This window comes from Naegleria fowleri (assembly GCF_008403515.1).
Source record: "Naegleria fowleri strain ATCC 30894 chromosome Unknown tig13, whole genome shotgun sequence".
In the NCBI taxonomy this organism is placed as follows: domain Eukaryota; phylum Heterolobosea; class Eutetramitea; order Acrasida; family Naegleriidae; genus Naegleria; species Naegleria fowleri.
Genome location: NW_025407945.1, coordinates 351697 through 365732, shown reverse-complemented (window position 1 = coordinate 365732; position 14036 = coordinate 351697). Strand labels below are relative to the sequence as shown.

Sequence of the window (14036 nt, the reverse complement as noted above, 5' to 3'; positions counted from 1 at the left end):
TTGAGATTATGAACTCGCAGAATAACAATCCTATCAAGCTAAAGAGAGTCAATGTGATGGATTTCTCTGAGTCTTCACATCAATAAAAGAAATAAATTAATAATCATTTCAGAAATGACTTGAATTACCAACTTTGTATCGGTGCAAGCTTTCCGACCTCAACATCCATGGAGGAATCCGTATTGATCGTGGCATAAAAGTAGGCCTTCCTTCTCATGATACCTTCACTCTCATTTTTCTGGTTAAGTTGTTCATATCTTGGTTCAGTAGATCTAATATAACCAATATATGATCTGTTAATGTTAATCATTTTCATCCATGATGGTTATTGTAAAAGTATTTGATTGATGTGATTTTTTGATTGTTCCTTTCATATGAAGATTCGAAAAAACACTTACCTGTCACTGTTGTAAACAAAATGAGCATAAGGACCACTTTGAATCTTCACAATGATCCTCTTTCCAACTAAATTCTTAGCTTTGAGCACTGGCTGTTTTGCTAGCTCAGTAGTTGAATATTCATTGATTTTTGCTTTCACTCCAATCTGAGAGCCAACCACATTGCTGACATTGAATCCATACAGTGGTTTATCTGTATCGATTGGAGATGACTCAACACGAACACTTTGAAGAACAGGAGAGCATGTGGTTTTGTGATTTGGCCAATCCTTCTTTTGACAATCGATACTGCAATAGAATACTGATCTACATGCAGAACAACGTTTGAGAGCATCTGATTTTCCACAATAGTTGCAACAATAGGATGATAAAGTTTGTTCTTCTTGTCCGCTCTAATTTGTTTTTTTCTTAAATATTCAATAACCTTATTGTCAGAAGCCATACTAATGCAATCCTCACCCTGTACAGTTTGGCTTTTAGGATCCATGTCTTTCAATTAAATATTGACATATTTTCAGATTGTCAGCGGCTGCTGCTGTATGTAAATAAGTAACCTTGTCCTTGTTTTTGAAATTCACATTTCCACCTTTGCTTAATAATAACTTTGTCATTGACAAACTACCAATTTGTCCAACTGAAGAACAGATATAGAGTTCAATCGTTTAACAATACTTACCTGCATACGATATTGGTGTGAGATCTGTAAGGTCAACTATATTGGGGTTCGCTCCATGGTTCAACAAAATTTCCAAACACTTCTTGCGTTTAAAGCATACAGCCAAGTGAAGTGGTGTGAAATGGTATTTCTGCTCTTTTTGGTCTATCAACATTCTTTTTTCATTATCGTCTGTGATTTTTCCAAGATATTCTTCCAAAACACCTGGAAGGTCAAGTGTGATACATGCAAATATAAAATCAGGTTTGAATTGTGCGCTTCCCAAGTCCTTGTATTTTGATGTAAAGTATGTCATAACATCTATTGGTTCTTGTTTTTTTGGATTACTCTTCATTTTCTCTTTCAATTCCTTTTTGAGAGCACTAAAACGTTTAATTTCATTGTTGTATTCAGTATCAGAGTCAAATAATTCAAATTTAAATTGCTCCACTAGTTCAATTCCTTTTGAAATACTTTCCAGACTTCTGTATATTCTTCTAACATCATGGCAGCTTGTGCATGTCGATAATATCCTTTTGGCCAATCAGGATTCCACTCGATACAATCCAACGCATCTTGTTTCGCTTCCAAGTAGCGTCCAGACATTAAATAATTCACTGATCGATTAGAAAATATTAAATGTGCATTAGATAATTGTTCCTTTATTTCCTTGTATGCTTTTCTTGTGTGTGGCCAATCCGAGGCTGTTTTCTTCCTTGTTGTGAGTAAAGGCAATTTATATTCGAGAACTTTTGTTTGGTCCCACTCTTTTAATCTCGTTCGGTTGTCATTCTCATCGGAAGCAGTTAAATACTCATCAATGCACTGAGTCAAAATTGAAATGGCTTTAGGATATTCTTTTTTAGCAAAATGCTTATTCGACTCTTCTCTTTTGTTCTACATAATAGCAATGATCGGAAGAACTTGATTCGCAAGTAACTGTTGAATGACTGCATATCGTTCCTGAGGATCCTCGATGGAGGATAGAAATTTTTCAAAGGCAGCAATTTCTTCCTTGTTCACTGTTCTTGGCATTTTTTTTAATGTTCCAATGAGATTCTTGTTTGAATACCATGAATCTTATCTTTACTTTTTAAATTATATACATGTGGATTGTCACACCTTAGTAAAGTTTACAGCACTTTTGATTCATTCCTTTGTAATTTGTTTATTATTTGTATTAATAAACAAATCACTGAATTTTTTGGAACAAAACCTTTCTATTACTGTTCCATGAAAAAGAGGTCTCATGTGTTGTAATAGGAGTGCTAGGGTGATGACGGTTTTCACTAATTAGAGACAAACTGTTCAATGCAAAGCTTTAGAATTGCCTTGTGACATGGTTTCATGATGACTTGATCAAATAATTCAGACGATGAATCCGTCATAATGTCACCAGTCAGTGCCACAATTTTTATCTTTTCCTTTGGGAATCGTCCCTTAATTATTCTTGCGGCTTCTCTTCCATCTAACACAGGCATATTCATATCTGTGATGACTAATTGATGTCTATTTATATCAAGGTTGTCTAGTAATTGTTTTCCATCACTCACACAATCTGCTTCATAACCAATGCTTTCAATCAATTTCAAAATGACTTTTCTGTTAACGGCATTGTCATCAGCTATTATAATTTTTGCATTCTTCTTTTCAGAAGATAACTCTTCGGTTGAAGCAAATAATTTCAAATAATTGGCTTGGATGGAAAGTTGCCTCTGTAAAGTGGGATCAATATCTGTCTTGTCTTTCAAATCATTTTTATCTGCATTCGTAATAACTTCTAAAGGAAGAATAACTGTGAATTCGGCTCCTTCATTTAATTCTGATTTAAGCTCAATGGTTCCATGCATGGCAGACACGTTATGAAGAACAGTGTTTAACCCAAGGCCGGAGCTAATTTGATGAATTGGTATTATCAGAAGTATCAATTATTAATAGCATTACTTACCCTCGATAAATTCGTTCATTGATATTATGTAATTGAGCGAATGGTTCAAATATTGTCCTCTGCTTTGATTTTGGAATTCCTATACCATGATCTATGACCTTAAACATTACATTTTGTTCTTGAATTCCGTTCACTGTTCTGATTTCCCCAACTGTGGAGCAAATGAGCTCGACGTTATCACCCTTTTTTGAAGCTTTAACAGCATTTGTCATCAAGTTGGAAATAATTTGGTGTATCCTTGTTTGGTTTGCTCTCACAAAAACGTCTCTTGTGTTGTCATCAATTTGGACTTTTATCCCCACATCAAACTGTTTGCAATAGCTCTTAACGATCTTTCCAATCATTTTCACACAATGACCCAAACTGAATTCTTGAAAATACTTGGTTGAGTCCACAACCCCATCGTGGTGCTCTATCTGTGATTCATGTTCGATTTTAACAAGCGTGAGAACATCCTCGATCAAGTTCAATAAAATACCATCAGAGGCTGCAATGGTATCCACCAAGTCTCGTTGATGTTCAGTGAGATCAGTTTCCCTTAACAGCTCTAAACTTCCCAAACTGATGAGAAACATAGCGATATAATCACACAATATTAATTTTTCACAACTCGAGATGAACATACATACCTGCTCAAACAGGGAGATCTAAATTCATGTGAAATGTGTCTCAAAAATGTTTGTTTGGCAGCAAGAGCATTTTCAAGCTTAAGTCTTGTTTCTTCCAAAGTTTTGACCTTACTTTGTAAATTCATTGATGTTTTGATCATGTAATTACTGAGCAATACAATTGCCATGGCAATAGCAATATAATCAAAACACAATGGAATGGTTTCTGAATTCAAACCAAACTGTATCACGTTATAAATACAACTTGCAACAAAATGCAGAGAGACGTAATAAATAGGCAGTAAGGCCCAAAACAATTGCTTGCACAATGTGTTGGTTGTGATCATGATTAATATATACATGGGCATGAGTAATATTCTATTTTGTTGTTGCATGAAAAATCGAATGGAGAAGAGAACCATGGAAGTCAGTATTCTATTTCGCTCTTCCGTTGTGGAGACTTGAAAGTCGGGTTGATGGAACAAAGAAAATGAAACATATTTTCGAGTGGAGATGATACCAACCAGACACGTACTGGCCATGACCAAGAATCCGAACCATCCACTTTCATAATAGGAATGAATGATTAACATGGAATATTCAATAGCCAAAATGATGGATGTAATCTTGTCGTGAGCAGCAATTTGGAGCAGAAAATTACCAATCATACTGTGCAGAAAGGAGTTTCCATTCTCAACACTGTCTGTTGAATAATCAAATTTTAAACCAAAATAAGGGTTGATGGTGGACATCAAGGGATTAGGTGAGGATAGTCTTCGTGATTGATTATGAGGATTGGTTGTTGGATTCGGGCGAGAAGAGGATTGTATTTTTTGTTCATCGTGTTGATGAACCCTCCTCAGTAAAGGTTGTGAATTTGTACTTAAATGAGAGCAAGAGGCAGTTCTTGTTGCTTTCATCAACTGATCTGACTAGATCGAGATGGAACGGTGGTGTTTGTTTTTTGTTAGTCACCGTAGTTGATGCGAGATGAGAGCGAGATGTTTGCGGTGGTTGAAGAAAAACGAGCACCATAATCGTAGATTGTTGTTTCCAAATTTGCTCAAATCAGAATCTGTTTCCTAAATGGCACCTCAAGTATGATCTCATCTCTTTGAAATTCGCTCTCAACAGCGTAAACATGTTTGAAAAGGAAAAAGAGAACACCTTTCATTGCCTTTGGGTGCGTTACACAAAGCTCATGCCCATTCGTGATTCCTCCATGAACAATCCACAAAACGACAAGATTACCAAACCACAACAAATTAACTTCAACGTTTCCAAGATGATTGAAAATATTGCAAAAATTCTTTGTGAGAATTTAGATGATAGTCAAAACCTCCAACTTCCACTTCAAAAAAAACATTCATTTAAGTGCATCTTAGATTCTCAATTTCACCATTCCAGAATTAAATGGAACATGAAATAAAAAAATGTGTGGACGAAGCGCTCTCTCTCTTGCTCCTCCTCAATTCAGAAATGTGGCCAGCAGACAACTAGGAGCGGATATGCATCAGACTGTGTGGATCGGACAGGCTCTTTTCAAGCCTCTGTACAATTTCAGCATGGGAGGATGTTTGCCAATTATTTATTATGATCCAACTATTTGCGATGATGATGCTGAAAAATTGAAAATTTCGGAGGCTTCAGACTCTGTAAAGTTGACCACCATCATGATTAAACAAGAAAATGATCAAGAAACTTCCATAAAAAAGGAAATTAAACAAGAAATTAAATCCGAAATTAAAGAAGAACCAAAAGTCAAGAAAGAAGAAGAGCTTTCACTCGCTCTGCCAAAGATTCATGGACTTCATCTTCGCACCATGACTTGGGGGCTAACCTCCTACACAAGTGACCATCATCAACTTAACTCTGTAAAAACTTTAAATGCTCGAGCAGAGACATTGCAAGAGAAACCAACATTCAAGAGATTGTTGAAAAATCAAAGAGCTATTCTATTTGTGGAAGGATTTTATGAATGGAAGAGCGCACCACTCAACACAGGAAAAAAACAACCATACTATATTCACCCTAAAGAAAAAGGCACTCTTATGTGTTTTGCATGTCTTTATGACAAACAGGAACCAAATGCAACCGATGGGTATAATTTCACTGTTATAACTGTAGAGGCTGATGAAAAATTTGCTCATATTCATGACAGAATGCCTGCAATTCTTACGAGCGCATCCGACATTAGAAAATGGTTAGGCATTGATCCCACAGATGACGTCTTGTCACTTTTGAAAACTTGTGATTTTTCTCAACATTTAAGCATGTACGAAGTTTCAGATTTTGTAAATAGTGCAACAAATCAGTCTGCCAAATGCATCAAACCTCTTAAGGAAACTCAACACGGAAAAGGATCCTTACATTTATATTTCAAGCCAGCTGCTCCCAAGCGTGTGAAAGATGAGATGGAAAGCAGCTGCTCATCACGAATCAATGGTGGAGACATTCCACAAAGCAACATTAAGGAGGAAGAACCTGAGACAAAAAAGATTAAAAAAGAAGAGCAACAAGTATAGTCGTGTTGATCTAAACAAACCAAAGTAAATTATTATTTTGAAAACACACCAATATTATGACACAGTTATTGTTGTTGTTTGGATGGTTCAATGATTCAAAAATTGTCAACCCTTTTGCTCTTTGAACGAAAAATTGTATTTTCATTATCAAAAAAATGTTCAGTCAAATTGGAAAAGTTTTCCGAGGCTCAACATCCTCCTCTGTGATGTCTTTGATGAGAAAGACTCAACCAAAAAGAGGTCTTGAGGAATTTATTGATAAAACTATTCTTGAAGGAAAGGCAATGGAGTCATGTGGAAGAGCATGGGGTATCCGAGAACTTCGTATTAAATCTCTCTCCGATTTACAAAAATTGTGGATTGTTTTGATGAAGGAACGTAATATGCTTTTGACTGCTAGATTACTAGCTAAAACTATGGGAGGTAGAGTTACTCATCCTGAGCGTTTGGTGAAAGTCAGAACTGGTATGGCAAGAATTAAACGTGTAATTGCTGAAAGAGAGCGAGAGGCCCGAGAAGCCGCTAAAATTGAATTCGAGAAGAGAAAGGCAAAGGGTTATTACAGCTATCCACAAGTGAATCCTCTCGGATTGCAAACAAGTAGTGAATCATCAACAACCCAAGAAGCTCCATCATCACAATAATTTTCTGAATTATTCTCATTCATCACCATCCTCATCCAGTTGAATTCATTATTTCCTTCCTAAATTTCAATTCCATCCATCATCTTTGGCTACTTCTTTCTCCTAAAACAATGAATAAATTGGCTTCTTCCTAAATCAAGAATTTATTCATCCTATCAAACATTAGAATAATCATCACGAACATGTTTCAACAAATTTGTTCACTTCAAAAAAATGTCCCGAAAGAACAACAAGAAAATAAAAGCAAGGTAACGTGTTTCAGGAACTATTCGGAGTTGATATGATGATTAATATGTAACTTTGTTGTTACAATCGCCATCATCATGGTGATCGGATTTGTCACTTTGTTTGTTTAACAACGGGTTTTGTTTATTGATCGCCACACACACGATTATGAAAAAAATCAATAATAATATTATGTCTCATTAATAACAGATATAACAACTTTTTGTTAGAGCAAGAGCGACAAGAGGAGGAAAAGAGGAAACAAAAAGAACAAAGAAGAAAAGAAAAGAGAGAAAAAGAAGAGGAATCTGGAATGCTGGATGAAGTGAAAGATAACGTTCTTGTCAAGGAAGCACAAAAGAATGCTAAAAAGATCGAAAAACAACTTGAAAAACAAAAGAAAAAAGAAGAACAACAGGTTGCCGAAGAGAACAAAATGGTGGACGAAAATGATGTCGAAAAGCGACCAAGACGTCACACTAAGAAGAGAAATAAACCATACTAATTTATTTACTCAACTTTGGTTTTTACTGTAGTTGCTGTTTGCATTGGTGAGGACTTGATTACAGAAAGAAGCAAAAATACAGTCCATGTAGGAATCATCACGGCACAAAATACGATGTAAAATAAGTTCTGAGGTAGGTCAGTAATGTGATACAGAGATTCGAGTTGAGAGGAAATGGGAATATCAAAGAAATAGTTTTTGGTAATCACATTGACCACTAGTAAATTGAAAGGACACAAGATCAAAATGGCAACAAGTTGGAGCAACCTCAAAATCTTGCTCTCAGGAATGGTCATTGTGATAGTGCATAAGGTTAATAAGAAAGTAGAAAGGAAAATACAGAGAGCACTCGAATAAATCATGCTTGCTCCAACACATAAAGTAGACAAAGCTACTGTCAATGATTTGACATTTCTCCAACTAAGAGGACCAGGGCGTTCTCCAATGAAAAATTCATAAAGTCTGGATGAAATTGGGCGAGAAGCAATCAACGCAATCGTCACAAGCGCAACTACGATAGAAAACCAATATTTTGTAAAATCTGTATCGGTGCTGTTGATGAATGGTAAATGAATGGCCACATCTCTTAAAATTACTGGAGTAAGATAAATCAAAATTCCAATAAAATAATTTGTCAAAACAAATATCAAGGAGTGAGTTAATACCTTTTCTGTGGCCCCTTCCAAGTAATAATTACCAATGAATTGAATGGTCAAAGCTCCTACAAACATCAGTAAATTTGGTAAATAGTGTTCAAATCCATAATAGTGTTGCGACGAGACCAAGTAATAAAGGAAAAATGATTGATGCAACTGTTCAATAAGGTTATTAAGACTTCTAATAGTTATTTCTACGACTCGTCCAAGTAAATAGAATGTTTGATTCAAACTCTTGTTCATAGATGAGGATGGTACAATTGAGTTTGTGATAGTGAGTGCATGAGTGAGTTGCTTTCTAAACCAGCCATGAGGACCTGTAGGAATTGATATCAATTGATTGTACCAGTGATACATTACTATTACACTCTCTTCAATAAAATCTCGAGGAATTGCGTTGTTGAGTAATTGGTTAAGCCTGAAGAGTAATTTTTGATACAAATAAATGGCTATTGGTAGCTGGTCCTTGAATTGAGAATATTTCTTAATTAAAGAATCGACATCAGTACTCGTTGTGGGGTCAGCTTTAAAGAAAGAGGCCAACACAGATGACCCAAAATTGTAATATCCCTCGCTCAGCAATCCAGTAACGACGTTTACCATGTCAAGATTAGGTAGCTCTCCATTCACTCCTTCCGTTAAAATTGCGATTTGCTCAAAATTAAATGAATCAAAATCAATGGTGATAGCTTCTCTCATTCTTCCTGTAGGTATAACTGCAGATGATATAAATGCATCCTCACCTGCCCATTGATGATCATATCCGTCACTGATGACCAGAATTATGTCATGATTCAACCACTTCATTCGGGAAATCATCTTTAAAATAGACAGAGCAAATGATAAGCTTTCCGATTTTAAAAAAGGAACTGTCAACACGATCGACTCTTTGCCATTTCCACGACCAGGCCTTATTGTAACATACATATTCTCCCCTTTCACAGGAACAATCTTATTAATATAATTTCTTTCAATTTCGAAAGAATGTCTTTTCAATTCACTGAAAAAAGGAGTTTTTTCTAAATGTAAATAATTTTCTATTGTCCTGTATGTTTGTTCTCTGAAATCATTCGATGATCGATTCAATGTTTTTAATTGATTATAAATATCAGCACCGAAATTGGCATCCATTTGATTGTACTCTGGGTTTTGAAAGAAAACGGAGAGAGCATTTTCCGAGTAGTAAACGTGCTTTGATAATAAAGGCCAGCACACAAACCATCCGAGAGCTCCAATAAATAACAATAATGAAATCAAATTGAAATATTTTCCAATCAGAATAAATAATTTACGAATACCAGTTGGAGCTGGCATCATAGAGGCATTTGTAGTACTGGTAGTAGTAGTAGAAGTCATCGATGGTGTTGTCCCCGATTCCGATCCACCCGATGATGTAATTTGAACAGGCTCTTCACTACTCGCCATTTTTTCTTTGAATAAAATCCATCACGCAAGTACACCATTCCTCCCTCATTAAAAGAACAGTATTGATCTCAATTCAGACAGACAAACAGGTATCTACTGGATGAATGCTTCAACACATTCTTTGAAAAACTAAATGACCATAATTGTTCATCAAGCAAGTGGATGTTGCTGAAAATTCTTGAGAAAAAAATACGCAAGTTCAAGAGAAAGCCTTTCACTCTGCTGTCAACTTTTTATTCCGATCATCACAAGACTCACTGAATGTCCTCTTCTTCCGAAATTCAAGAATCATCATCAAGCTCACCCATTAGAGTGTGCGTTACTGGAGCCACTGGCTTTATCGCTTCCCATATTGTTTACCAACTTTTGAGAAAGGGATATATTGTTCATGCCACCGTGAGATCAGTAGAGAAGGGAAGAAGAGAAATTATTAATAATATCAGAGATTATGAGAGCAAGAATACTGAAGTTGGAAAATTGGATCAAAAAGTTTTAGATGAAAGATTGATTTGCTTTGAAGCTGATTTATTGAAAGAAGGAAGTTTCAAGGATGCTATTGAGGGATGCCGTTTTGTTCATCACACGGCCTCACCATTCAAAGTGCACGTACAAGACGCAAAGAGAGATTTGGTAGATCCTGCTGTAAAAGGAACTTTAAACGTTTTGCAAGAATGTGTAAAATTGAGAAAGTTGCAAAGAAATGATGATCCATCAAGATTGCAGAGAATTATTTTGACAAGCTCAATTGCTTCAATTACCGATAGCGCCAAACCAAATAGGGTTTACAATGAAAAGGACTGGAATGAAGAGTCCTCCCTAACCTACAATCCATACTTGTATTCGAAGGTGATGGCCGAGAAGGCTGCTTGGCAATATTTACAAAAAGCACAATTAGAACATGGAAACGAATTTATTGAGCTGGTCACTCTCTGTCCTGCTGTGGTTATCGGCCCTCCAATGAACCCAAGGCTTATTAGTCAAAGTCATGAAAGCATTATGTTAATGGCACGAGGAGAATTCCCAGTGATTTTGCCTTTAGATTTTCCATTTGTTGATGTTCGTGACGTCGCAAAGGCGCACGTGTTGGCTATGGAACACAACATGAACGATAGATCATGCTTTGCTCCATACAAAGTTGAAAGATTTATTATTTCTAATGGAGAGACAACATCTATGAAAGATTTGGTTAAGCAAATGAGAGAAGCTAAAGTTCCTCCTTACAAGTGGGCTAAAAACTTACCAACAATTTCACTTTATGGGTATATTGGAATTGGAGTTGGTCGATTGGCAGCTCTATTACAACCAAAAGGTTTGAGACAGTATTTAACAAGTATTCTTGGAAAACCATTATACTTTGATAACTCAAAAGCTAAACGAGTACTTGGATTGGAATTTAAAAATTGGAAGGACAGTGTGACAGATTCTGTAAAGTTTCTGGATGAAAATGGATTTATTCTCAGTAAACTGTAATGTCGTGTTTTCAGAAAGGTAAATTTCAAATGTCTTAAAATAGTAAATTTACAAATTCACTCCACAAGAATAACCACAAACACACATTTAAAAAAAGATGAAAGAAGAGATTCACAGAAGTCCGCAATTCAGCAATTATGGTAGAATGAGATGTCCTCGATATAAATTTTATCATTCACCCACAAGATACTCTCAACAGCATCATTATCACTACAACGACTCGGAACACATTTTCGAAAAGATTTACCAAGTTCTCCTTCCAAGCGTCCACAAAACCAATCAAAACATGGAAGAATTACCTCTCACACAAGAGGAAATTCGATCATTGAGTCAACCATTGTTACCTCAATTCAACTTGGGGTTCGTACAAGCTCCTCCTAACGAATATACATCCTTACAAACCGAACCTCCATTCTATGTCTTAGATTTAAGTCGCTTGTTGTCACAGACACAAACTGTTCAACATTTTCCTGAAGTTTCTTCATCCCTTGTTCAATCTTCTTCATTGACCATTCAAACCTTAAACGATGAAGGTGAAGCAGAAGAATCGGCTCCACCTGCAACCGACACTACAACTATTTCCACCAAATCACTATTCACACAAGATTTAGATCCATTCTGGTCGAATGTGTGTCGAGTGATATTGAATAGGTTCATGAATATTACTCATATAAATTTAGATTCAAATAGAATTCACAGTTTACAAGTATGGCAACCCCTTACAAGATTGAGACATTTGATTTCTCTTTCACTACGTTATAATAACCTGGAATACATCCAAGAATTGCAATATTTGAAAGGATTAGGCATTGTGAATTTAAATATTTCAGGAAATCCATTCCTAACTTCACAAAACAATCAACTCTATCGAGAAGATATTGCACTTCTCGTTCAATACTTTTCATCTCTTGAAAATGTTGATGATTTCATCATTCCTGAAGAATTTAAAGGCGAGACGATTGTGATTCGAAAAAGTGTCTTACCAAATATTCTCACAACAAGTTTCTATGAAAATGAATCTCTGAGAGAATATGTCGAATGGTTTCTGTTGCAGTATTTTACATGTTTTGATTCAAATCGAGATCAACTCTTCCAATTCTATCACGAAAATGCCACCTTCTCATTTTCCTACAATATGAATGAATATGTGGATGTTCCTGAAACGATCGAATCACGACTCATGATGAAGCCCTTTAAACCTTACTCGAGAAATGTTCGATTCATCTTGGAGAAGGAATACATTGATAAGAGTATTTTAGAAAGTTCAACGATTAGTTTTGGTAAAGAACAAATTGCAGAACGATTGAGAATATTACCTCCTTGTAGTCATAATTTGAATTTAAAATTGGTGGATGTGCAAAGTGTAGCTTTTGTGAATGGCTTTCTGGTTGTGTTACATTGTCCATGTGAACAGTTTGATGCGAAAGGATTTGCATTCCCTCGTTCCATCGATACTGTGTTCCTGATGACCGAAAATCAACCTATGGATATTTCATTGGGTCCGAATTTACCCTTCTTGATTCGAAATCATCAGTATCACATTCGACCCTATTCTTCCCTTAATTTGAATCCATTCAGATCTGATGCTAATATCTATGAAGCTTGGAATTTCGGAACACTTGCAGCTGAACCATCTTCTCCCAATTTCACATTCTCAGCTGAAACCATTCTCACTGAATTTTTGCAAGCAACAAAACTCAAACGAGAATTTGCAATTCCCTGTTTGGAATTTGTTGGTTGGAATCTCCAGAAAGCGATGGAAATATTTATAATTGAGAATAAGAACGGTACAATTCCAGCCCATTGCTTTCAAGTGTAAAAAAGATTAATGTTTACTGTGTTGCATGTCTTGTCCAAAACAATGATTCAAATCGTTAATAATTTGTTCATGTACATCATAGTCTAACCCATCCACACTAATGGTCGCTTGATTTCTTACTCCATCAACCATTTGACATTCATTGACCATAAACTTTAGATAATTGAGATCCATCTGAACGTCTATTCCTTCCATTGGAACTTTCTCTACAATATGTCTTCTACAATACTCAAATAACAAATATAATAAATAACCTCCCCAATTACTGACACCACAAACGAGTAAAAAGTCGCTCCTCTTCACACATGCTATTTTCTCTCCGTTTGGAATGCATTTCTCAACATGATCACGGACATTCCCCATTCCAATTTCATTTCCTCCATCTCCAATGCTCACCAGAGGAGTGTTTGGATGTTTTTCTTGAACGTATTCAATAATAGTGTCAAGTGCAAGATTATAACCAGAAATTTCAATGCCTCTCATGCTGTAACATTTTCCATCTTTTGACTTTCCTACTCGTTCGATGGAAATGAAAGAGTGAATATCATACAAATGCTGTTTAAACTCTGAAGAAGCCTGATGTATATCATTGCAGTCTTGCCCTGTCACCTTAACAATCTTTACTCGTTGATCATCATTTCCGAAAACCATTTTCAAGAATTTCAACATTCCTTCGTATTGATTTTCATCGACAAAATAAAGAATATTTAAATTTGTAAATTTTAGAACTCCCAACCCAATCCAAATAGCTCCTAATGGGCCATCTGTTTCTGAATAACCATTAGGAGGAACTGAAAATCCAGTAATAATTGCAATGAATTTTTTGCTACAATTTGAATTTTCAGAACTCGAAAGGGAATCGTCCTGCGTCGTGATGATGGACTTTAACATGAAATCCTGAACAATATGAGCGATAGATTGAACATTGTAATCGTCTGAAATCTCACTGGAAGCCTCTTGAAGAAGTTTTTCAATACCTCTCTTCCCCAAGTCTTGAGAAATAGTTTTCCGAAAGAGATGAAAAGAGAGAAGACATTTTTTCAACGCGATTTTAATGTTCGGAATTGAAAGCCACACTCCTTCTAGAATGATTCTTTAAGGGTATTATTTTATTAGCGACTAGTACTAGGATGAATGTATATCATTTTCTTGTAAGTT

The 14036-nt window shown here is 35.8% G+C and overlaps 10 protein-coding genes across 10 annotated transcripts; 5 read left to right on the top strand and 5 right to left on the bottom strand.

The window, feature by feature from the left end:
- Positions 1-124: 124 nt before the first annotated feature.
- FDP41_012259 (uncharacterized protein) lies at positions 125-1408 on the bottom strand (the record flags this gene model as incomplete). Its single annotated transcript, XM_044702758.1, has 4 exons — positions 125-293; positions 399-790; positions 953-1032; positions 1075-1408. The coding sequence occupies 4 exons, from the start codon at positions 1406-1408 to the stop codon at positions 125-127; spliced, it is 975 nt and encodes a 324-aa protein (XP_044566315.1).
- Positions 1409-1503: 95 nt separating this feature from the next.
- Positions 1504-2088, bottom strand: FDP41_012258 (uncharacterized protein; the record flags this gene model as incomplete). The annotated part of the gene is made up of 2 exons (XM_044702757.1): positions 1504-1950; positions 2005-2088. The coding sequence occupies 2 exons, from the start codon at positions 2086-2088 to the stop codon at positions 1504-1506; spliced, it is 531 nt and encodes a 176-aa protein (XP_044566314.1).
- A 254-nt stretch (positions 2089-2342) lies between these two features.
- On the bottom strand, positions 2343-4529 carry FDP41_012257 (uncharacterized protein; the record flags this gene model as incomplete). The annotated part of the gene is made up of 3 exons (XM_044702756.1): positions 2343-2946; positions 3002-3562; positions 3631-4529. 3 exons carry the CDS (start codon positions 4527-4529, stop codon positions 2343-2345), a joined length of 2064 nt encoding a protein of 687 aa, XP_044566313.1.
- A 513-nt stretch (positions 4530-5042) lies between these two features.
- FDP41_012256 (uncharacterized protein) lies at positions 5043-6134 on the top strand (the record flags this gene model as incomplete). Its single annotated transcript, XM_044702755.1, has 1 exon — positions 5043-6134. The coding sequence occupies one exon, from the start codon at positions 5043-5045 to the stop codon at positions 6132-6134; it is 1092 nt and encodes a 363-aa protein (XP_044566312.1).
- Positions 6135-6289: 155 nt separating this feature from the next.
- Positions 6290-6778, top strand: FDP41_012255 (uncharacterized protein; the record flags this gene model as incomplete). The annotated part of the gene is made up of 1 exon (XM_044702754.1): positions 6290-6778. One exon carries the CDS (start codon positions 6290-6292, stop codon positions 6776-6778), a length of 489 nt encoding a protein of 162 aa, XP_044566311.1.
- A 213-nt stretch (positions 6779-6991) lies between these two features.
- On the top strand, positions 6992-7508 carry FDP41_012254 (uncharacterized protein; the record flags this gene model as incomplete). Its single annotated transcript, XM_044702753.1, has 2 exons — positions 6992-7026; positions 7214-7508. 2 exons carry the CDS (start codon positions 6992-6994, stop codon positions 7506-7508), a joined length of 330 nt encoding a protein of 109 aa, XP_044566310.1.
- Positions 7509-7513: 5 nt separating this feature from the next.
- FDP41_012253 (uncharacterized protein) lies at positions 7514-9589 on the bottom strand (the record flags this gene model as incomplete). The annotated part of the gene is made up of 1 exon (XM_044702752.1): positions 7514-9589. The coding sequence occupies one exon, from the start codon at positions 9587-9589 to the stop codon at positions 7514-7516; it is 2076 nt and encodes a 691-aa protein (XP_044566309.1).
- Positions 9590-9850: 261 nt separating this feature from the next.
- Positions 9851-11059, top strand: FDP41_012252 (uncharacterized protein; the record flags this gene model as incomplete). Its single annotated transcript, XM_044702751.1, has 1 exon — positions 9851-11059. The coding sequence occupies one exon, from the start codon at positions 9851-9853 to the stop codon at positions 11057-11059; it is 1209 nt and encodes a 402-aa protein (XP_044566308.1).
- Positions 11060-11156: 97 nt separating this feature from the next.
- Positions 11157-12878, top strand: FDP41_012251 (uncharacterized protein; the record flags this gene model as incomplete). The annotated part of the gene is made up of 1 exon (XM_044702750.1): positions 11157-12878. One exon carries the CDS (start codon positions 11157-11159, stop codon positions 12876-12878), a length of 1722 nt encoding a protein of 573 aa, XP_044566307.1.
- Positions 12879-12884: 6 nt separating this feature from the next.
- On the bottom strand, positions 12885-13769 carry FDP41_012250 (uncharacterized protein; the record flags this gene model as incomplete). Its single annotated transcript, XM_044702749.1, has 1 exon — positions 12885-13769. The coding sequence occupies one exon, from the start codon at positions 13767-13769 to the stop codon at positions 12885-12887; it is 885 nt and encodes a 294-aa protein (XP_044566306.1).
- Positions 13770-14036: the final 267 nt, after the last annotated feature.